Source organism: Phacochoerus africanus, chromosome 8, assembly GCF_016906955.1.
Source record: "Phacochoerus africanus isolate WHEZ1 chromosome 8, ROS_Pafr_v1, whole genome shotgun sequence".
Lineage (NCBI taxonomy): Eukaryota > Metazoa > Chordata > Mammalia > Artiodactyla > Suidae > Phacochoerus > Phacochoerus africanus.
This window is the reverse complement of record NC_062551.1, coordinates 88,963,088-88,986,953: the sequence shown is the minus strand read 5'-3', so window position 1 is coordinate 88,986,953 and position 23,866 is coordinate 88,963,088. Positions and strand designations below refer to the sequence as shown.

Genomic DNA, 23,866 nt, shown 5'->3' with positions numbered 1-23,866 from the left:
GCCTCCCTCCCCCTTTTCTACTGCCTGAGCCCTGGCACTCAGAGGGGCAACAAAGTGAGGAAATGGGTCTCTTGCAGCTAAAACAAAAACCCAGAATTCTCACCACTGACCCAAGATCACAGGACGTCTGCTCCCACTGGATGCCGCCAAAGGTTCATGGCTCCTCTCACTCATCCAACGATACTCAGGTGTGTACCTTGTGCTGGGCATGCCAGGCATTGGGTTTATAACAATAAATGAGGCCTGGACTAGTAATGTAGTGGCCAGAACAGAACAATGACAGCAGAATTTGAGAATCACTTGGTGGGGTATAGGATCCTGGGGGAGCATAAAAAAGAGACCACTGGAATTCCCATTGTGGCTCAGCAGTAACAAACCTAACCAGTATCCATGAAGTTGCAGGTTCAATCCCTGGCCCTGCTCAGTGGGTTAAGGATCCAGCATTGCCACAAGCTGTGGTGTAGGTCACAGATGTGGCTCAGATCCCACATTGCTGTAGCTGTGGTATAGGCCAGTAGCTGCAGCATAGGCCAGTAGCTGCAGCTCTGATTCAACCCCTAGCCTGGGAACTTCCATATGCCTCAGGTGCAGCCCTTAAGATATAAATAAATAAATTCGTAAGAGACCATTAACCAGCCAGGGAAGAAGAGATAAGGAAAGCTCCTTAGAAGTGCCATCTAAACTGAGACAAGAAGGATGACTAGGCACTTGCTGGAAGGAAGGTGGGAAAGGACAATACAGGCAGAGGGGCCAGAAAGCACAGTGTAGGGTTTGGCAAACTATGGCCCACTTCCTGCTTTTATAAGTTTTTACTGAGACATGGTCAAGTCCAGTCACTTACATATTGTCTCCAACTCATTTGATCTACACAGCAGAGTGGAATAGTTTGGAAGAGAAGCTGTGGCTCACAAAGCATAAAACATTTACTACCTGGAGTTCCCATCGTGGTTCAAAGGCTGATGAGCCCCACTAGTATCTGTGGGGACTTGGGTTCGATCCCTGGCCTCACTCAGTGGGTTAAGGATCCAGTGTTGCCATGAGCTGTGGTGTAGGTCGCAGACGCAGCTCAGATATGGCGTTGCTATGGCTGTGGTGTAGGCTGGCAGCTGTAGCTCCGATTCGACTCCTACCCTGGGAGCCTCCATGTGCCAAGGGTATGACCCCAAAAAGACCAAAAAAATTTTTTTTTTGCTGACTCCTAGAGATTAGAGGGCTTAGGCTGACTTTTAGGAATATAGTGGCTGGATGGTTGAGAGCTGCAGTAGGCAGCTCGCAGTAAGTCCTTCTTCCCTTGGTCACGGCGGACTGATCGGGTAGACACACCTGATTTAAACTGATTTAATCAGGTTCTCTCCTCCTAGGAATTTGAAATGTGGAATATAAGACCCAGAAATGGAGCTAAGCTACATTAACGTCTGTGAACCTCTGCGGCTGAGGCCCCTAGAGCTGCCCTGCTCCTTCCCAGACCTGTTAATCAACAATGCCTTTGATTCTAAAGACCCTCACAGTCGATTCCCCAAACCTGTAATTTTGGTTTCCTTTCAACGTCAGTTTCTGATACTTTTAATGAAAAAAACTTTAACTAAAATTAACAGAGTGAGGAGAGATGAAGCTGGTGGTATGTATAGATTCAGTCAGCACGGTCCAGTATATGCATAATATGAGCCACATACATAATTCTACATTTTCCAGTAGCCACATTTTAAAAAGTAAAAAGAAATTAGTGATAATAATTTCAATAATATGTTTCATTTCACCCGGTATAGACACATATTATCATTTCAGTATGCAGTCAATATTTTTAAATTGCTAATAAGATGTTTTACATTCTTCTCTTTGACAATGGAATTTAAGCTGGCATGGGAATCTTAATCATGTTATTCATAAATAGTTCAGTTCTCCAACCCCACCACTTGCTTCTGGGCCTTTGGTAGAAACACCCTTTCCCATCCGCTTGTGGCTGGTTTTGGCCATGTGATTAGCTCTGGCTAATTAGATAGCAGATCCTTGATGGAACATTTAATTGCCAACAAGACCCTCCAGAGTTCTCTTTTCACTCTGGCTCAGTGACCAACAATAATGAGATGGTGGCTTTTCCCTCAGCCGGGGCTACAAAAAGCAGAGTCCCCTGTCAAGCCACAGTGTTCAAATTGTGCAAGCAAGAAATTGATCTTTCTTTGTTGTTTCGAAGCTTAAAATGTAAGCCTTAAATATAAGCCTGAGGAGTTCCCGTCGTGGCGCAGTGGTTAACGAATCCGACTAGGAACCATGAGGTTGTGGGTTCGATCCCTGGCCTTGCTCAGTGGGTTAACGATCTGGCGTTGCCGTGAGCTGTGGTGTAGGTTGCAGACGCGGCTCGGATCCCGCGTTGCTGTGGCTCTGGTGTAGGCCGGTGGCTACAGCTCCGATTCAACCCCTAGCCTGGGAACCTCCATATGCCGCGGGAGCGGCCCAAGAAATAGCAACAACAACAACAACAACAACAACAAAAAAAGACAAAAAAAATATATAAGCCTGAAACACTGGGATTGTTTGTTACTGCAGTACCACCTAGCCTATCCTGACTGATACAACTGGAGGAAAGGACAGTAACAGGGAGAGAGATAATGCAAAATGAAGGACTAAGAGATTTCAGTTCCTGGCATTAAAGGATTGATGTGGTCAGAAGAGGAGGGGGAAATAACTGGAAAGACATGATAGGTATTAGATTCATGGCAAGGTCCGGGGTATGACCATGGAGGGCCTGAGGTGGAGAGAGGACAAGATCTTTGAAGCAAGTAACCAAGAGAACAATGCTGATGCATTAACAGTAACTTCAACTTTTGTTAAAACACAAACATTTATTGTCTCACGGTTTCTGTGGGTCAGGATCATCTGTGTATACTGAAATCATCAAAGATTAAGACAGAGACAAGGCTGGAGAGAGCAACAACCAGAAACTTAAAAAATGTATTGAGTGCCATGAAGGCAGGGACTTTTGTGCTCACTTTTATATCCCCAGTGCCTGGGTCAGTGCCTGGCACAAAGAAGGCACTTAATACATAGTTGCTGAATGAATGACCAAATGAAGGGGACACACTTTGACAAGTAAGTTTAGCTCAGTGAAGAGAGTTCCTTCCAGTTTTTACAGCCTTAATCCTATTTTTCTGCAATATCCCACACCCCCAGACCACAGTGACTGGACTGTATCCAACCTAGAGTCTGCTTGTTGATCTATCTTGTTGTTGCCAGAAATCTCAAGGAGCTACTTTTTAAACTCATCCCCAGTGGCCCGCACGCTGGCAACTCTAGCTAATACCATCCCCCATGCTACCAAACAGTGGTGTTGTTCTCTCCTCTGCCTTCTCCCTCATTCCCACATCTAACTCCATTGCCAAATATCTTCCCTTTTTTTCCCCAGACGTATCTCAAATCTGTCCTCTGCTCCTCACCCCCTCTAACCTGCTTCAATCCAGATTCTCATCATCAATTCCTTGGCCTAGAACAAGTGTCCCTTCCAAGTCATCCTGCTTTTTTTCTTTGCTTCTAATGTCTCTCTATTATCCAGTTATCTGCTGATGCATTAACAGTATCTTCAATTTTTGTTAAAACTTACAAAACCCACAAACATTTATTGTCTCACGGTTTCTGTGGGTCAGGAATCTGGATGTGGCTTAGCTGGGTGCCTCTAGCTCAAGGTCCCAACCATCATGGCCATCATGTGTTAGCCAGGGCCACAGTCATGTGAATGCTTACCTGGAGGAGGATCCACATCCAAGCTCACTCATGTGGCTGTTAGACGTCCTCAGCTCCTCGCTGGCTATTTGACAAGGATATCAGTTCCTGGACACATGGTCCTCTCCATAAGGCAGCTTACAACATGGCAGGCGTCTTGCCTAAGAGCAAGTGAGCTAGAGAGAAAGAGGGGATGCTCGAGACCGAAGCTACAGTCTTTGTAATATAATCTCAAAAATGACAACGCATCGCTTCCAATTCCATTCATTATAATGGAATCAGTAAGCCCAGGTCATACTCAAGGTGAGAGAATCATATCAGGGAGTGAATACTGGAGTTTGCAATCACTGGGGACATCTTAGATACTGCCTGCCACAACTACTTCACTATCTCCATAAGGTGCAAAGCTGATCTCCTAAAATAGTCACCTAAAGTGCAATGCTGGGCTCTTCTCTCCCCATCTCAGAAACTTCTGTTGACTTGCTGATACAGGACAGAACCCTTCATGGTATGCCTCAATTGCTACTTCATTCTCATCTTCATCCTGTACTCCAGTTTCTACGAAAGAGCTCTGAATTATCACCTTACTATCCCATTTCCCTGGTTTGGAAGGAATGCGTCCCTCAATTTCCCCAGACTTTTCTACCTGGCCAACTCCTACTCATCCATTAAGGTTTCTACTTCTATTCACTGCTTCTGCAAGTCCATCCTAACTCTGGAGGCAGTTATGTCTATCTCTAATCAGATTTCCCCTGGCACCCTGTGCTTTTCACTAGCACACCACTTACCACACCAAGTCCTAAGTCATAACCTGGATCCCTCACAGGATCTCAGATTGAACATTTTGAGAAGTTTATTTTTCCTGATTTTATATAAATGAGATTTAGCAGGAGAAAGGTCTTGTAGCCTCACTGTCTTCATTGAAAATGTACAGAACAAGTTCTAGAACCTCACCATCTTAATTGGAGTTATTAAAATACCTAGAGAGGAGTTCCCATCATGGCACAGCAGAAACAAATCTGACTAGGAACCATGAGGTTTCGGGTTCTATCCCTTGCCTTGGTCAGTGGGTTAAGGATCCGGCGTTGCCATGAGCTGTGGTGTAGGTTGCAGATGTGGCTCAGATATGGCGTTGCTGTGGCTCTGGCATAGGCCAGCGGCTACAGCTCCAATTAGGCCCCTAGCCTGGAAACCTCCATATGCTGAGGGTGCAGCCCTGAAAAGCAAAAACAAAAACAAACACAAACACAACAACAACAACAACAACAAAAAACTCAGAGAGCAGTCATTTGGTAATATGGTCCTACTAAATAAACACATGTGCTGCTCTAAAGGCAATTATGTTCCCCACAGGCTTCCATAAGAAGAGGGCTGTGTGATCATGACTGAGAAGCTCCTCCAGAGTAGGCAGAGATGGTTCCCAACCTGCCTCCACTAGTGACTATCCATTGTAGGCAAGTTACTTCATATCTAAGCCTCAGTCTCCTAATTTATAATTGGAAATAACTTAAGTGGTTCCTATGGTGACCAGACGTCGGTTGCGTTTTACGCACTTTAAATATATTAATTTATTTAATCCTTAGAATTAGGGTATGAGGTAGGTCTATTACTCCATTTCACAGATGCAGAAACTGGAGCCCAGGAAACACAGGTAATAACTGGCAGAACCAGGATTTCAACACAGGCACTGAGGGTCAGAGTCTGTGTCACAATATCCACTTCACAGGCTTGTGCGGAGTAAGTGAAAAAATGTGAGGGAAGGGCCTGGGCAGGGCATGGCACACAGTAAATACTCTATTATTTTAAAATGTAAAACACCTTGGCCTCCAGGTCGAGAATTCATTCAAAGCCCATGATTTGCGGCTTTCTGTGTGAACTCATCAGGTGTCTCCTCTCGGGGATGCAATGGATGAGATGAGTGGGGTGAACACTGGAGACGAGCCTCCCAAGACCCCTGCAGCTCTCTGGTCTACTCTGGGATTCTCCTCCTCTGTAAGGGGAAGCGGAAGAAGCTGGTGGGCAGAAGGCCACTTCTGGTGTTCCTTTGGGTCTTTCAAGCGGACCAGGGACCCAGACACCCTCTTACCCACGGCCTGCGTCCTAGGATAACCCCTTGCCCTTGGGGGCCCGCCCCCGGCGAAGGTTCGGTTTTCCATTGGTGGAGGCTGCGTGTTGCGTCTGCTCGTTTTTCAACCAATGGGCTCGGCTCTCTCTTCTCGCCATTTGGTAAAGTCAGCCCTCCTCCGCTCAGGCAGGAGCGCCTAGGAGACTCGCTGACGCGGAAGTGACTTCACGCAACCGCCATTTGGTAAAGTCAGCCCTCCTCCGCTCAGGCAGGAGCGCCTAGGAGACTCGCTGACGCGGAAGTGACTTCACGCAACCGGAAACTCGCTCTCGCCGGGACTTGGGGGTGTGACGGGTAGTTCCGGCTGCCGGTGTGTGCAAGCTTCCGCGAAGCGCTGTCTAAGTGCGTGGTTTCCTCGCTGCATCAGCTCGGAAGCTCAGATGAGAAAAGTGAGCTCCTAGAGGCAGGGGCTCGTTCATATTCACCCAGCGAGAACGACTCCCAAGACCAGCACGCTTCCCAAACGACTCCTCGGAGCAGAGGGATGGCCTTGGGAGTGGTTTGCTCTGCCTGAGGAGTCCCTGATGCAAGTGTCACAGGAATAGCTCCGTTCCGGAGATGGGGAAGACCAACCCAGAGAGAGGCAGGGACTTGCGGGGTAGGGATTCCAGAGTTAGCAGAGGAGTTCCCGTCGTGGCGCAGTGGTTAACGAATCCGACTAGGAACCATGAGGTTGCGGGTTCGGTCCCTGGCCTTGCTCAGTGGGTTAAGGATCCGGCGTTGCCATGAGCTGTGGTGTAGGTCGCAGACGCAGCTCGGATCCCGCGTTGCTGTGGCTCTGGCGTAGGCCGGTGGCTACAGCTCTGATTCGACCCCTAGCCTGGGAACCTCCATATGCCAAGGGAGCAGCCCTAGAACAGGCAAAAGGACAAAATAAATAAATAAAAATAAAATTTAGGACAGTTAAAGTTGAAGTTCAGGTAAATAGCAGTATTTTAGTATAAGGATATCCCTGATAGTGCATGGGTCATACGTTTACTGGAAAAGGAGCCGTCATTTTTCTGAATTCAGATTTAACTGGGCATCCTGTATTTTATATGACAGTCCTACCCCAAAATCAAGAGCAGGGTTATTGAGACATCCTATATGCCCGCCTCCTAGCTAAGGTTCACTGGTTTGTGGACCCATACTCCTCTTTGGTGTAACCCTGAAGCATGCGGGCCCCTGGTCCGTCCCAGTCAGTGGTCAGCCCTTCGTGGGATCTAGGCTGCTGTTCAGGAGCTGAGGGGAAGGGGCCAGATATCCTTGCCTCAAGGTACAGGGGTACCCTCCGTCCATTCTCCAAGACTTGTTTATTCAAAAAGACACTAAGCACTTTGTGCCAAGCACAAACCCAGGCTCGAGATGACACAGGGAAGTAGGAAAAACATTCCCTCTCTTTGTGGAATTAACAGGTTTGCAGGAAGACAAGTAGAAAAATTCACAACACATTGTGATCGACAAGTTCTTTAACACGGGTAAACACTTCAGCTGTGAAAGCGCAGAGAAACAATACCTAGGCATAGAGTTTGAGAAAAGGGAGACAGCCAACCTGAGGCTTGAAAGATTGATGTTATTTATTGAACATCTGTGTGTAGAGCAGTGTTTAGGCCCTAGGAACACAGCAGTAAACAAAATAAACCTATCTCCGTCTTTAAGAGCTTAATTCTAAGTAAAATGTATACCAGATGATGAACTGTGGGGGGAAAAGACTACAGAGAGGATCATGAGATGCTGGGGTGGAGGTGGAAGTGTTACAGTTTTAAAGAGTGTGGTCACAGAGTTTCCTGGTGGCCTAGCTGGTTAGGGATCCGTGTTGTCGTTGCTGTGACTTGGGTTCCATCCCTGGCCCCAGAACTTCCGCATGCTGTGGACTTGACTAAAAACAAACAGAAAAAAATGTGTGGTCAGGAAGGCTCCACTGAGAAGTTGACATCTGAGCAAAGATCTGAAGGTGTGAGGGTGCAAGATCACGGAGCTATTTATGGTTATAAGGAAATGTGCCTGGCATGTTAGAGGAACACAAAGAGGAATGATGTATTGCCTGCAATATGATAGCTTTCTCAGGGATTTTTTTTTTTTTTTTTTTTTTTTTTTTTTTTTTTTGCTGTTTTAGCGCCACACCCTCAGCATATGGAGGTTCCCAGGCTAGGGGGTTGAATTGGAGCTGTAGCTGCTGGCCTACACTACAACCACAGCAACTTGGGATCCAAGCCACATCTGCGACCTACACCACAGCTCATGACAACACCGGACACTTAACCCACTGAGCAAGGCCAGGGATCTAACCCACATCCTTATGGATACTCGTCTGGTTTGTTAACCAATGAGCCACAACGGGAACTATCTCAGGGATTTACAACGATGATTTTAACGAAGTGTTTCTTGCCTTAAATACTGCCTTTAATTTTTGTAAAATGGACTCCTTATAACTAGGTTGGGGGCCACTTTAAACACGGTTTTCAGTCCAACCTGAGAACATGACATTTAACATGAGCCCTTTAAGATGGGAATGATCCACCCGGGAGATGCTGAAAGAAGAGCTATTTTGGCAGAGGGAACAGTGAGCGCAAAGGCCTGCAAGCAGCAAAGAACTTGGTAAACGTGAGGAACTGAAAAGAGGCCAGTAGGCTGGTGTGTGGTGAGAAAAAAGTGGCAGATGAGGTTGGAAAGTGTGAAGATCTTGGGCAATTTAACTTTTATTGGCATCACAATGGGAATCCACTCAAGGGTTTTCAGTGAGGAGTGATTATCAGATTCAGAATGATCCCTCTGGCTGCTAGGAGCCTATATCAGATAAGTTTGCTGGTTAAATTTACCCAGGCTTAGCTACTCATCCCATAAGTGCCAGGAAGAGGGTTTAAAATGGAGCAAAGGGGGAGTTGCCGTCGTGGCGCAGTGGTTAATGAATCCGACTAGGAACCATGAGGTTTCGGGTTCGGTCCCTGCCCTTGCTTAGTGGGTTAACGATCCAGTGTTGCTGTGAGCTGTGGTGGTTGCAGACGCGGCTCGGATCCCACGTTGCTGTGGCTCTGGTGTAGGCCAGTGGCTTCAGCTCCGATTCAACCCCTAGCCTGGGAACCTCCATATGCCGCGGGAGCGGCCCAAGAAATAGCAAAAAAATAATAATAATAATAAAATGGAGCAAAGGGTGAGTAGGCGCTCCCATCCTGTTGCCTTCCCTGTGGTCCCTTTATAGCTGGAATGAATTGGCTTGGGCCAGTGGGTTTCCCAGAGGAGGGTGACACCCAGAGAGCCACCATCTCCCTCCTGAGCAGGGATGGACAGAGATGACAAATTTTGTCCCTCGGACTCCTATCAGGCCCCCAGCTGGACCTGCCTTAAACTGGCCGGTGGGTGAAGGAAGAGCACGCCACCAGCAGCCTACCAGGTTTTCTCCTTCTGTCCCTTTTGAATACGCTTTCAGTTATCCTCTCAAAGCTCCTGTCATGCTTCTGCTCCAGAAGCTTATAGGGCTCCCTACTACCTGCAGAATTAAGTTCAGACTCCTTGCTCTGTTGTTCACATTTGTAAGACTGAGCCCTTAACCTGTGGGATGTGATTCTGTCTCCAGGTAGGTAGTGTCAGAATTGAGTTGTGTTGTAGGGCACCTGGCTGGTGTCAGAGAATTGGTTGGTGCTGTGGGGACACACACACACTGTACCCAGTGAGAAGCTCAAGTGAAGATATAAAAACAATCACAGTGAAATGTCTGCACCAGGCAAATCCACCGAGACGGAAAATAGATTACTGGGTGTCGGGAAATGGGGAGCGACTGCTAATGGGTAATATTTGAGGTGATGACCATGTTCTAGAATTAGGTAGTGGTGACAGTTGCACAGACTCTGTGAATATACTCAAAACCACCATTCTACACCTTGCAAGGGTGAACTTTAAGGCCTGAAGATTATATCTCAATTTTTTTTTTATTGCGCAAAAAAAAAAAAAAATCTTTAAGATCACCTGGAGGTAACCCAGTAGCAGCTGGGGGAACTCTAAAATTTGAACTCCTTTGCTAAGCAGCCCACACAGCCCAGGCACGCACAGCTTGAGACCCTAGTGCTGCGAAGTCACCTTTGTCCTGATGCAAACTGCCAGTCTGAGGAGACATGGGCATCGGGGCTTGGCACTGAATGTGGCAACACATTGGCCAACCACGTTCTAACAATTACTGCCTGAATAAGCAAAACCAACCAGCAGGTAGCTGCATTATTCTGATTGCCTTGCTGACCTGCAAGGAGAGGAAGTGTACAGAGTCTCCTCAAAATCTGCCAGATACCTATCTTTTGCTCTTTACTTTTGGTGTAAATTTCCAAAAGCAGTGTCACATAATGGATTGCCCCCACTTTGGGCCAGGCCTCAAGCTGGATGTTGGGTTCACACAGAGGCCCTGATCGCCACCCCAGCTCTCCTTTCCTCATGACGCCAGGCATGGAGCCTTGTGAAGATGAAAGAGATGGTTCCCAAAAGCTGGCCGCCAGTGGGAGATGCCCACACTGTAGCCGGGTCAGGACTGAGTCGGAGGGCGCAGGGTCATCAGTGTGGGTGGGGAAATCTTGGCCCTGGCCTAACCCAGGCTGCTTTGTGAACTGAACTGCTGGAGTCCACTAGAGTATTAAAAAACCTAAATATTTATTTGTTTTATATTTACAAAGAGGGGGAAGGAGACCACGGGAGACCCCCAACTACACCCCCACACCTGGCTGACCAGGCCCCTTGCGCTGCAGAGGAGGCAGACACAGCTGGAAGGGACAGGGTTTATGTTGCATACTTGAACTACAGCGAGTGTAAGACTGGTCCTATTTACAGGGCAGAAACACTACAGGCGGAGCGTGGGGGGTAGCAGAGCGAGCACCAGAGTCCTGGCCAGAGGTTGCCCCTGCTCGCCAACTTCCCCACCTCTCCCAGAGGCATCTCTGCGGCCCCGCTGGGGTTCTCCAGAGGGGAACGGGGCCTGCTCACATGATGCTCGCCGGAGTGAAGACAGGGCCCATGCACAAGGTGTCTGTGATCTCCCAGCCACAGGACAGAGGCTTGCACATGCCCTCGGTGTCCTCGTCCTGTTCTGCAGGCAGCAGCTGCCCTCGCAGGGCTTCCCTGCAAATGAGAGGGGGGTCCCTGGAGGCAGCCAGCATGGGCCCCCAGGCTGGGAAATTCCTGATGGCGCCTGCACCAAAAAACCTGAGCCATGGGCCCTAGAACCCGGGGCAGGGGAGGCCTGGTGACCCCTCTTTCTCCACTGCTCCCTTCTCCCCATAGTCTACCCCGTAAGGGAGAAGAACCCATCATTGTGCCAGGAACTTCACTAACAGGGTCTGACTGTATCTTCCCCAAACCCTGTAAGGGTGACATTACATCCCCATTTTACTATGAGGAAATTGAAGCTCAGGAAAGTTACCTTCCCAAGGTCACATCCCTAGAAAGTGGTAGAAGTGGGATTTAACCCAACACTCACTTCAAAGCCCACATCCTTCATACTCCAAGCTTAGGACTTAAAAAAATCTGATCTGCCCCCCTCAGAAATCCTACAAGCTGTTTCTCCTGCATCCCCACATTAATAAACAACTCAGACTCCAGCCGCAACCTGGAGCTCTTGTATCCACACCCACACCCAGTCGATCCCTGCTAAGCCCAGCCTGGACACCCTGACAGGTACCCATTTCTCTCCATTCCCGCTGACACCACCATCTCCTGGTCTGCTCTTGCCCCCTCCAGACAATTCTGACCAAGGTTCTTTTATTTATTTATTTATTTTTATTTTAAGGCCATACCTGTGGCATGTGGAAGTTCCCAGGCTAGGGACTGAATCAGAGCTGCAGCTGCCAGCCTACACCACAGCCACAGCAACGGTGGGATCCAAGCCACATCTGCAACCTACAGCACAGCTTGTGGCAATACCAGATCTTTAACCCACTGAGAGAGGCCAAGGATCTAACCCGCATCCTCATGGATACTAGTCGGGTTCGTTATTGCTGAGCCACAGCAGGAACTCCCCAGGCTAATCGTTCCAAAAGGCAAATCCTTGCTTGTGAGTTGCCAGTGGTTTCCCCCCTACTCTTAGGCCCCATGAGATTGGTGCCCGCCAGCCTCTCCCACCACGCACGACAGTGTCACCTGCTTGCCATCCACAGCAGCCATCTTCTGAGCTCACACACATCTCATCCCAGGCGTGTGCACATCGGCCTCTGCCTGCACTGTCAACCCTTGGCTGAGTCCCACAGCACAGTGCTCTCCCTGATACTACAAAGGTTCCATGTCTCTGTCTCTGACATTGCTTCAATGACAGCAGCGCAAGGGGTCATCTGAGCTACTGCCTTGTGCCCTCAACAGCAGGCGACACATGGTACACTTGATGGGGGTGGCAGGGGGACGCTGGGTGGGAGGACAGGGAAAAGGCACTGGTTTCGGTGTCAGGAGGCCTGGGGGTGGGGGCAGCATGACAGCCTGTCCTTTACTTCGGCCAAGTTCTGCTTTCCCACAAGAGCCTCCCTCTTCTCTCCTCCCTTCCCTCCTTTCATACTTCAAACCTATTCCAGCCCCCACCTACAGGAAGGCCTCCCTCTTGGCCAGCGTGTGCACTTCAGCCACAAATCAGCAGGCAGTATCTGCACCCAGTCCAGTCAGGCCATCTCCTTTCAGGTGGGAGGCTTTCTGGGCCAAAGCACCCTCTGCCTGAACTCTGTCTTGGAGACAGCTTGTGAAAGCTAAGTTTCACCCCTCACTGGCTCCCTGCTACCTTCAAGATCAAGTCCAACCTGGGCCTCCAAGGTCCTTCTTCATCCAGCTTTTTTCCCCACATGCTGCTCCAGCCAGACAGAGCCGCTTAAAATTCTTTGGATGGGAGTTCCCGTTGTGGTTCGGTGGTTAACGAATCCAACTAGGAACCATAAAGTCTCGGGTTCCATCCCTGGCCTTGCTCAGTGGGTGAAGGATCCAGCGTTGCCGTGAGCTGTGGTGTAGGTCGCAGACGCAGCTCGGATCCTGCCTTGCTGACTATGGTGGAGGCTGGCAGCTGTAGCTCTGATTGGACCCCTAGCCTGGGAACATCCATATGCTGCAGGTGCGGCCCTAAAAAGACCAAAAAAAAAAAAATTTTTGGACGAACTGGACTCTGAAGCCCTCACCCCTTTCAGCCCAGTCCATACTCCTGTCCGCTCACCTGCCCTCCTGTGCCTGGCAAACTCCTCAGCCTCCTGAGAAGCAGCCCTGACCACCCTCCCCAGCCTGCTGGCCCTCCCTCATCACCTTTGCACACTCTGTGCCACCATCTGTGTCTGCAACCTCGGCTCACCACGTTCTCAGATGCTCTTTTACCTCCCAGGACCCAGCCCAGGGCTAGGCTCTAAAGCAGGACATTTCAACGAGGCCTCTTTGATATGAGGAATTTTTTTTTTTTTGTCCTTTGTCTTTTTTTTTAGGGCCACACCTGCAGCACATGGAGATTCCCAGGCTAGGGGTCGAATTGGAGCCACAGCTGCTGTCCTACACCACAGTCACAGCAACGTGGGATCCGAGCCAGGTCTGTGACCTACACCACAGCTCACGGCAACGCCGGATCCTTAACCACCAAGCGAGACCAGGGATCGAACCCATGTCCTCATGGATACTGTCGGGTTCATTCACCACTTAGCCACAAGGGGAACTGTAGATATGGGGAAGTTTTTGACAAGGCCATTTCAATACATCAGATTTTTTTGTTCCTAGTCATGAGTGTATCTGATTCCTTGCACCTCACCCACCTGTGTTTGCTAATGATGAGCCAGGATGGGAGAAGAAAGCCTGTGTGCTTATTGCTTTTTTAAGATTGTCTTTCCGGCCTTGTCAAAACACCTCTGCTGTCAGAATGGCTACATCCGCCTAGCCTGTACCCCTCCCTGCAGAGCGTAGGAAAAACAGAGGTTTGTTGACTGGATAAACGACACTTGACTTTGATCCTGAGCCCCATCAGGCCTGGAGTGTGGTAGCATTGTTCCTGCGGGCCCTCAAGGACCCAGCATGTCCCTGGGGACACAGGTGGCACTCACTCCTGAGGGCCCAGCACAAAAGCTCCTGTCCTCTGCAGCCATCTTCCCAGCCCCCAAAGGGGGGCCTTTTCACCACGGACCTCTGTTTGTGTATGGCACCGACCCCATGGCATTTTGTGTGAGTAAAAGGAAACCGTAAAATGCCTAATGTAGGACCTGACGGAGAGGTTCGACAAACGTGACGTTCTTTTTTTCGCCACACTCAAGGCATGCAGAAATTCCTGGGCCAGGGATTGAAACCCATGCCACAGCAGTAGCAACACCGAATCCCTAACCCACGGAGCCACCAGGCAACTCCCAAATGTGACTTTCTTTCTGTCTTGCCTCACTGGATCCCTATGCTAGCCTGGCGAGGGCAAGCTCAGTGAGCGGGCTAGTCTTTCCTGGGTCACAGAGCAGCCACCCGACGGGTCGGCTCCATCTGCATCTGCTCTCGTCCCTGCTTAGTCCACCCAGTAGTTAGCATGGTCTTTCTAAAATCTTAATCAGGAGTTCCCGTTGTGGCTTAGTGGTTAACAGACCCAGATAGTATCCATGAGGATGCAGGTTCCATCCCTGGCCTCGTTCAGTGGGTTAAGGATCTGGTGCTGCCGTGAGCTGTGGTGTAGGTTGCAGATGCAGCTCGGATCCTGCATTGCTGTGGCTGTGGTGTAGGCCGGCAGTTACAGCTCCAATTCAGCCCGTAGCCTGGGAACCTCCACATACTGTAGGTGTGGCCCTAAAGAGACAAAAGACCAAAAAAATTTTTAATTAATTAAAATCCTAATCAGACCACGTTCCCCGATTTCCAGCCAGTCCCTGCTTGCCAGTGCTCAAACCTCCTCACAAGCCTTCAAGGCCCTTCCAGATCCAGCCCTGCTTCTTCTCCAGCTCTGACCAACCTCATATAGTTTCTTGAGGGCATATTTGCTCCCAGTTCCTTCTGCCTGGAACCCTCCTCCCGCCCCTCCTGCCTCCCACCACCTAGCTCCCACTCCTCCACCTGGCTTTGACCTCATCCTTCCTCAGGGAATCAGATCTGGGCCTTGGGAGTGGGGGTAGGGGTGGGGGTATGGGTTCTAAGCCTCCAGAGCCTGCCCCTCTACCCAGCCCTGTATTATCAAGAGTGCCTTCTGTTTCTGTGTCTCTCATAGGACTCTAAGCTCCTCGTGGAAAGTTCATTCCCATTCAAGGCCATGGCCAGGTGGCCTTATTTGGCACATGTCTCACTTGGAATCAACAGCCAAGAGCTGCTCGTCACATTAGATGACATAGGAGCAGGGTCCCAAGCCTCAGGGTTCCCCACATAGTTTCTGCCCAGCCTGGGCACTTCTCCTCCCCCCACTCCATTTCCCAGCAGGGCCCCCTTACCAGGCCACCCGGGACATGGCATAGGTGATGCGGCAGGTCTGGGCCCCCCCGAGGAGGGAACCCATGCCCACGGTGTAGGCGCCCATGTTCTCAAAGACCAGCCAGTCCCCTACATGTAGTGATGGCAGCCACAGGCCCTCAGCTACGCAGTCACAGCCATCGACCACTGGGCCCCAGAGGCTGCTGCTGTACAGAGGCTGCTCCGGGGATGGTTTCTGCAGGAGAGAGGGATGGCCACGTTCAGCTTCCCTGGGCACAGGTGCACAGCCCGAGCACTCCCTCCCTCCAAAGCCTTCCTGGCTCCCAAAGCCAGTGGGAAAAAGAAAGTGGGCCTCCTGGCCTGACATTAAGGCTCTCCCACTTCTCAGCATCCATTGCCTTGTACATTCTGAAGCCACAGTGCCTGGTTTTCAATCCAGGCTCCAACACTTGCTAGCTGTGTCACCTTGGGCAAGATATGTCATCCCTCTGTGCCTCAGTCTGCTCATGTGTAAAATGGGAATAATATTACCTATCTCCTAGGGTCACTGAAAGGATAACTGAGTACAGGTAGGGCGTTGAGGACATCATCTGTCACATGGCCAGGTCCTAGTAAGTTAGCACTGTCATTATTGTGGGTGTTGCTGTCACCTCCTGGCTTCAGTCTTTTCTGCTGTATCTGCCTCTTTCCAGACCCTAGGGGTGTCCCCACCCTGCAGCCCTTCCTTCTCCCTCAAATAGAGAGGTCCTCCGAGCCCAGCCCTGAGGTCCTTTGACTGTCAAGGCCTCCTGATCCCCTCCTCCCACGCGGGGCCTGGTAACAGAAGCTGGCAGCACCCCAGTGAGCCAGACCCTCCTCCCTCGGGCTCGCAGTCTGATGAGGAAGACCGGCTTCCCACAGTCCCAGGGTGACCTGACAGAGGTCACAGAGGACCTCGCAGGGTAGAGAGAACTACTCCCATTTCAGGGAGACTAAGGTTCTGAGAGGTTGAGTGACTTGCCCAAAGACACAACTCACAGTAACGCAAAATTTTAGTTTTTTTCTTAGGTGACTTCACATCTAGAAAAGAAATCTGTTGACACAGACCATTGGTGGACAACCAAGATATCAATACAGTTTGTCACAGCGTAGGGATCCTGCCAGGCAGATCCTGGAGGAGGAGCCATGACTGAAGGGTGGATGTGAGCCAGTCCTGACTGACTCCTGCCCTGGAAAGCCCCTCCTTCTAGTTAGTCCAGCTGCTCTGGGCTCCCAGGTAAACGCTGCTTCCCTTCCCCAACCCCAGCCGTCCCCATGCTGTTCTCTGTGGCCTCAAACCTGCCAATTCCTAATTTTCCTGTAAATTTCAGCTTCCTCATAGAAACCTTTCCTAAGGCTCCCCAAGCTTTTTTTTTTTTTTTTTTTTAAAGGGCCGCACCCTCAGTATATGGAGGTTCCCAGGCTAGGGGTCTATCCGGAGCCATAGCTGCCAGTCTACGCCCACAGCCACAGCAATGCCAGATCCGAGCCACATCTGCGAGCTACACCACAGTTCATGGCAACGCCGGATCCTTAACCCACTGAGCAAGGCCAGGAATCAAACCCGCAACCTCATGGTTCCTAGTCGGATTTGTTTCTGCTGTGCTACAATGGGAACTCCAAGGCTCCCCAAGCTTAACCTTCACATGTTTACTCCAAATTATAATTGGGGATTTATGGAATGTATCTACCCAGGCCTGCCTTTCCTGTCAGACTGCAAACCCCATGAGTCCAGAGATCACAGCAGTCTTGTTTACCACCCTCTCCTCCATACCTAGCGGTCTGGCATACAGTAGGTGCTTTTGTGAATAACATTTCTTAAATGAAAGGACAGGAAAGGTATGAGTGACAAAAGAAAGAGCAAGAGTAAGGAACAGGAGTTCCCGTCATGGTGCAGTGGTTAACAAATCCGACTAGGAACCATGAGGTTGCGGGTTCGGTCCCTGCCCTTGCTCAGTGGGTTAACGATCCGGCGTTGCCGTGAGCTGTGGTGTAGGTTGCAGATGCGGCTCGGATCCCACGTTGCTGTGGCTCTGGCGTAGGCCGGTGGCTACGGCTCCAATTGGACCCCTAACCTGGGAACCCCCATATGCTGTGGGAGCGGCCCAAGGAATAGCAAAAAGACAAAAAAAAAAAAAGAGTAAGAAACAGAGAAAAAGAAGGTATGAATAGAAGCCATCCAAAGAGCCTAGAAGGAGGCAATGAAGATCAATGGAGGAAGCGGGAAAGGTCTTTCAAAACCTCAGCCAGGAGCAGGGCTGAGTCAAACTGAGAAAGAAGAATCCCAAGTTCCGTAAGCAGAGCTAACACTCGTATTTGACAAAAAGTTAATGAATAAGCCATCGTCTCATTAATCAAGAAAATCATGTACATGCTATTAAAATCAAACATGAAAACTATCCTACGCTCATGAATTCATTTAACAAATACTTATGGAGAACCTACTATGTGCCAGGCTCTGATCTAGGAGCTGAGGATGCATCCGTGAAGACAAAAACAAAGTTCCTGTGCTCGCGAAGCTCATGTTCCAGGAAAGGAAGACAAATATATCCTTGTCCATAGAACTTAATATGCTTGTTCACAGGCTTCTTGTTAATGAGTAATATTCATCTCAGGGGCTCTGAATTATTTCCCTTAGCTCCAATTGCTAAAAACCATTAAGCTGACTTTTAAAGACTTGTGAGGGAAAATGCTGTATAAATGTATCCATGAGGATCCTTGAGAAAACAGGTTTCAAAGGTTCTTCCACAATATACCCTTGAGTTATAGTCAGAGTTCTCTCACTTCTTATTAGTAGTATAAATTAGAGATTGCTGGGTGGGGGAAGATTTTAAAACTTCACAAGAAATAATGCAAAGCTACCTTGTTACTATTTTAAGTCTTTTTTTAAAAAAAAGGAAACAACAGGCAGTTCCCCGGCGGGCTAGTGGTTAGGATTCAGCGCTTTCACCATTGCAGCCCAAGTTCATTTCCCGGTGTGGGAACTGAGATCAAGCCACTGCACACAATGGCCCGGGGGTGGGGTGGGGGGAATGAGGAATTTGCAGAGTAAGTATTCCAAAAGCATGTGGCAACAGGCTTCGAAGTCTCAGCTCTGTTTATGAGCTGGAAAACTGAGTGAAAATGGACAAGCACCTGTAAAAATACAAGATGCCCGGTCTGCTACTAGGGCCCCCTCTGAGGGAGTGGGCAGGAGGTTCCTAGTGCACAGAGCGTGGCCACCAGCACTTTATACCTCACCGGGGAGGCAGTTGCAGTTCCCATGTTACAGAGGAGAAAACTCAGAAGAAGGGACCCGCTCCAGGTTCTGGAGGGAGTTGGTATCGGAATCACTAGTGGTCCCAGACAAGGCACCTTCTTGCTGCGCCCAGATGGCTGTCTTCCTCAAAGAGGCCCAATAATGGACTTCCCATCATGGCGCAGCGGAAACGAATCTGACTAGCATCCATGAGGGTGCAGATTCGATCCGTGGCCTTGCTCAGTGGGTTATGGATCCGGCGTTGCCGTGAGCTGTGGTGTAGGTAGCAGACGTGGCTCAGATCTGGTGTTGCTGTGGCTGTGGCGTAGGCTGGCAGCTATAGCTCCGATTAGACCCCTGGCCTGGAAACCTTCACATGCTGTGGGGGCAGCACTAAAAAGACCAAAAAAGAGGCCCAATAAATATGCAGATCCACAGATGAGACAAGGTGAAATATTTAAAATGGCACATGTCTCTGATGGAATCCCTGAATGATGCCCCAATTTTAAAAGAATTAATCAATTCCTATACTGGATACAGTTTACAAAGATATTTTAAAAGGAAAAAAGGGATGAACAAGGCAGCACACAAAAAGGGAAAAAAGGAAAGTGCACAAAAACCTATGATCAAAATCTCACTTGTGAACATACAGGCAGAAATCCCAAATGAAACCCTAGTTAATCAAATCTATACTCGTTTTCAAAGAATCACCTTCAGTGATCAGATAACTTATCTCTAAATGGAAGGCAGGCATGATATGAGCAAGGTGATCACAGGTTTCATCATGATATGGGAAATATAGATACAATTCAAATTTTACTTTTCTGAATACATGTCAACATGGCATTCAATAGCCTGCGCCATCTCTTCTTAAGTAAAACTACAGATAAAACTAAACCCCAAAATGTAAAGAAACTATTTAAAATAGGGAGCTGATTCTAAGTGAATGAAGATACACTAGAATGGCCTCATTTCAAAACCAGAAGAGACCTTAGTAATTAAAGTTCGGCCCCCTCATTTTCCAGAAGAAGAAATGAGAGAAACGGGGCCCAGGGAGGTTAAGTAACTTGCCTAATGTTGCTCAGCTATTATATGGCAGAGCCAGGACTCGGAGCCATGTCTTTTGATTCCAAATCGGAAGCTTTCTGTCATCATTTGTCATTATTTCTATTTTATATAGCATGAGAAATGCTGGAAATTACTATTAGGGGAAAAAAGAAACAGAAAGGTATAATATAGAGAAAATGAAGAAATAAAATATCACATTAAAGACGTTTGCCCACCTGGAAAACCAAAAGGGGGATGTAGTTACTAGAGATCAGTGAGATTCAGCTTGCAAGTCAGTGTCTCCGCTCACAAAGTAATGAAAGCATTATGTTACTAAACTCTGGGATGTATTTGGACCATGATAATAATACATACTCAAAGAAAACAATAAAACTATAAAAGGAGAAATAAAATACAGGAGCCCTATCCTCTCCTGGCTGGGTAAACAGAGTAAAGCAAAAAAAGAATTCTCCCTGATTTAATGAATAGATTAAATAAGCTACTACTAATTAAAATCCCCAGGACATTTTTTTTAAATGTTAGAAATAATACGATAAAAGAATAAACATGAGCCTATCAGAAAATATGAATAAGCAATAATGCTGGACTCAATTTTTTGTTAACTATGCAATTTGTACAAAAGACTATTTGTATCATGTGTAAAATAAAAACAATAACAATAAAATGAATATCTGTGTACCTACTGCCCAGCTAAAGAAATAAAACATTTCCTGTATCCCCACCCCAATGACAAACTCCTCCAGAGGTAACCATTATCCTGAATTTTGTTTTCATTATGCTCTTTTTTCTTTCTTTTTTTTTTTTTTTTGTCTTTTTGCTATTTCTTGGGCCGCTCCCACAGCATATGGAGGTTCCCAGGCCAGGGGTCGAATCCGAGCTGTAGCCACCGGCCTACGCCACAGCCACAGCAACGTGGGATCCGAGCTGCCTCTGCAACCTACACCACAGCTCACGGCAACGCCAGATCGTTAACCCACTGAGCAAGGGCAGGGATCGAACCCGCAACCTCATGGTTCCTAGTCAGATTCGTTAACCACTGCGCCACGACGGGAACTCCTATGCTCTTTTCTTCATTTTCCATGAGTATACCTAACCCTAAAAAGTCTAGAATTTGATTTTGCGCACATTTTGAAGTGCATGGGAATGGAATTATGGGGTATGTAATCTCTGCAACTTTTTTTTTTTTTTTAGCCACACATGCAGCATTCAGAAGTTCCTGGGCCAGGGATCGAACCCATGCCACAACAGCAACCCAAGCCACAGCAGTGACAACACTAGATCCTTACCCCACTGAGCCACCAGGGAACTCTGCAACTTGCTTTTTTTGTTTAGTAGAAACCTACATTCCCAAATTTATCCAATGGATGCATGCAGACATGATTCGCAATAAGCTGCATGGACCTAACTTGTTGTATGGAATACACCGTAATTTATTTATCTATTGCACTGCATCAAGACAACATTAAGGTTGTTTCCAATGATTTGTATTATATAAACTGCTCCTGTAAATTGCTCTTTTTTTTTTTTCTTTATACAGCTGCACCTGCAGCACATGGAAGTTCCCAGGCTAGGGGTCGATCAGTTGGGGCCTAAGCCACAGCCATGGCTACACCAGATTCAAGCCACATCTGCAACCTATGCCTCAGCCTGCAGCAATGCTGGATCCTTAACCCCCTTAACAAGGCCAGGGATCGAACCTACATCCTCATGAACACTATATTGAGTTCTTAACCTCATGAGGCACAATGAGAACTCCAATTCATAGTTTTAAAGTTTACACCCCCCCAAATTAAATTAATCAATATCTTTACCGTCTACTCAAATAATTCAAGATCTCAGACCACCAACTTGGTCACTCTACCTCCCAACTTTCATTCTATTGCTATCCACTGTTTTAGTCTACCTTAGGCTTTGTCAATTGAAGCTGCTGGAAGGACACTGCAAGGACAGACCAAGAAGAAACTTTCCCTCTTTCAGCTTGCTCTTTTCTGTGTGGCCACTTATGGTTCAGGGTATGGGGGTCTGGTTGCATTTGCCTCAGCGGCCCTCACAGTCGGCTTTGGTCTGCACAGTCCAACAAGCTTCCCTGCACTCAGCAACAGGCTGCTCCTGTGTTTCATTTGTGCTGGGAACCATCACAACGTTTCTTTGCCACTAGTAGGCTGCATATCTTTGTAACAGGCATGGCCTCTCCTCAAAGGTTTCAATCTCAGCCTTGGAGGGAGAGCCATCCTCTGAGTTGCTTCCTTTTTCTCCCTCCCTCCCCAGGGGTAGTTACTGCATTTACCCATTTTACTCATTAACCATCTTTAGAGATAATTCGTTGAAAGCTTAGGTCCAGGCTTGAGGTTTTTCAGACTACCTAATTAATATGAATTTCAGCAACAGATCCAAGAAAAGGTGGACTTATGGTTTCAAACTCTCAATTTTTTGCCTCTTTCCAATCCTAACAATATCAGAACAGACGAGTTTTCTTGCTGTGCTCCTAGGTGGGAGTTTTTTTCTAATATTTATACTAATGATGGTGTATTTTTTTAAGGCTCAAAGCTTTAGGTAAAGGATCTTACCAGATTCTCTTTCTTTCTTTCTTTTTTTTTTTTTGTCTTCTTAGGGCTGCGCCCATGGCTTATGGAAATTCCCTGGCAAGGGGAACAATTGGAGCTGCAGCTGCCAGCCTACACCACAGCCATATCAATGCCAGATCTGAGCCACACCTGTGACCTACACCACAGCTTGCAGCAATGCCAGATTCTTAACCCACTGAGCCAGGCCAGGGATCAAACCCATATAGATTCTAGTGGGATTCTTAACCTGCTAAGCCACAGAGGAAACTCCCGATTCTCTATCTTGACTATTCCCTAGTAACGTACACGACTATCAAAACTGAAGATCAGTGTAAAAGAATACAGTACACACCCTCGGAGAGAAAGCCAGTTTCAGAGTTAGGTTTTCTCTCTGGAGTAATTCACTTAACACGTATTTGAATAGTCACTGTTGTATGTGCTTAGGACAGAGTAGTGAACAAAACAGACAAAAATCCCTGCCCTCATGGGGTTTATCGTCTAGTGGGATGGGGGTGGGGGACAACAAAATAAAGCAGTAGGAGTTTCTGTTGTGGCTCAGTAGTTAATGAACCTGATTAGTATCCATGAGGACGTGGGTTCCATCCCTGGCTTTGCTCAGTGGGTTAAGGATCTGGCGTTGCCCTGAGCTGTGGTGTAGGTGTAGCTGTGCAGCTACAGCTCGGATTCAACCCCTAGCCTGGGAGCCTCCAGGTGCGGCCCTAAAAAGACAAAAAAAAAAAAAAGTAAATTATATAGTATGTTATAAAGTAATAAGATCGGGTGGGGGTACAGGTTGTAGAATTAGATACAATGACAGGGTGAGGGGAGGCCTTACCAGGGAGATGACCTTCAAGGGAAGACCTAAAGGAGGGTTCGTAGCAGAGAAGTGATCCAGGTCGAGGAGGGAGCTGATGCAAAGCTGAGGCCAGAATAGGCCTGGGCCTATTCTGTTCACGGAACTGCACAGAGGCTGGTGCGACTGGAGTGGAATGAGCAAGGGGAGGAGGATGAGGGAGCTGGTCAGAGAGGAAACAGGGTCCGATCACACAGGGCTCGGGAGCTATGGGAAGGGCTCTGGCTTGAATCTGGAGTGAGACAGGAGCCGAAGCAGAGTTTAAGGTAGAAAAGATCCATGATTTGACTTCCATTTTAAAAGGATGTCTCGGGGTGATGGGGTGACTAGTTTTTACTCTAGCGAAGGGAGGTTCTAGCTTTTACTTATTTTTTGACCTGGGAAGATCCCCTGCTATCTTGTGAGTCAGGACACAGTTTTCTTTGTTCTCAGTGGGGAGGCTGTTTGGATACTTCATCTACTACATTGCTGGAAACAGAAGGCACCCTACCAGTTTTCTAAACATAGCACAAAGCTATTATCAAAACAGTGTGGAAAAGGCTGAACAAAGAAAAAAAAATCAAAAGAACAAGATAAAAACTAGAGATCATTGAATAAATAAAACTAATGTACAGTATGGCAAAGCAGAACCGCATATGGAGGTTCCCAGGCCAGGGGTGGGATCAGAGCCACAGCTGCCGGCCTACGCCACAGCCACAGCCACAGCAACACGGGATCTGAGCCATGTCTGCGACCTACACCACCCCTCACAGTGACGCCGGATCCTTAACCCACTGAGCGAGGCCAGGGATCAAACCCACAACCTCATGGTTCCTAGTCAGATTTGTTCCCGCTGCACAACAGGAACTCCCAGAAATAAATTTCTTAAAAGGGATAGAAATCATTACTTAAGAATTTTGGGGAGTTCCTATCATGTCACAGCAGAAACGAATCTGACTAGTATCCATGGGGAT

At 48.0% G+C, this 23,866-nt stretch overlaps 1 protein-coding gene across 12 annotated transcripts in view; it reads right to left on the bottom strand.

Annotated features, from left to right (window-relative positions):
* Positions 1-2,855: 2,855 nt before the first annotated feature.
* Positions 2,856-23,866, bottom strand: part of AZIN2 (antizyme inhibitor 2) — a 47,590-nt gene continuing 26,579 nt past the window's right edge. For 4 of the 12 annotated variants that reach the window (XM_047793144.1, XM_047793132.1, XM_047793135.1 and 1 more), the window contains 3 exons: positions 15,193-15,407; positions 10,781-10,915; positions 7,378-7,697 (listed from right to left, as the gene is read on the bottom strand). In XM_047793144.1, coding sequence (XP_047649100.1) covers positions 7,622-7,697; positions 10,781-10,915; positions 15,193-15,407 — 426 coding nt within the window. In that variant the 3' untranslated portion in view covers positions 7,378-7,621. Of the gene's footprint in view, positions 3,891-7,377; positions 7,698-10,429; positions 10,916-15,192; positions 15,408-23,866 lie in introns of those variants that run through there. The other 8 variants (XM_047793133.1, XM_047793136.1, XM_047793140.1 and 5 more) reach the window with 6 other exon arrangements.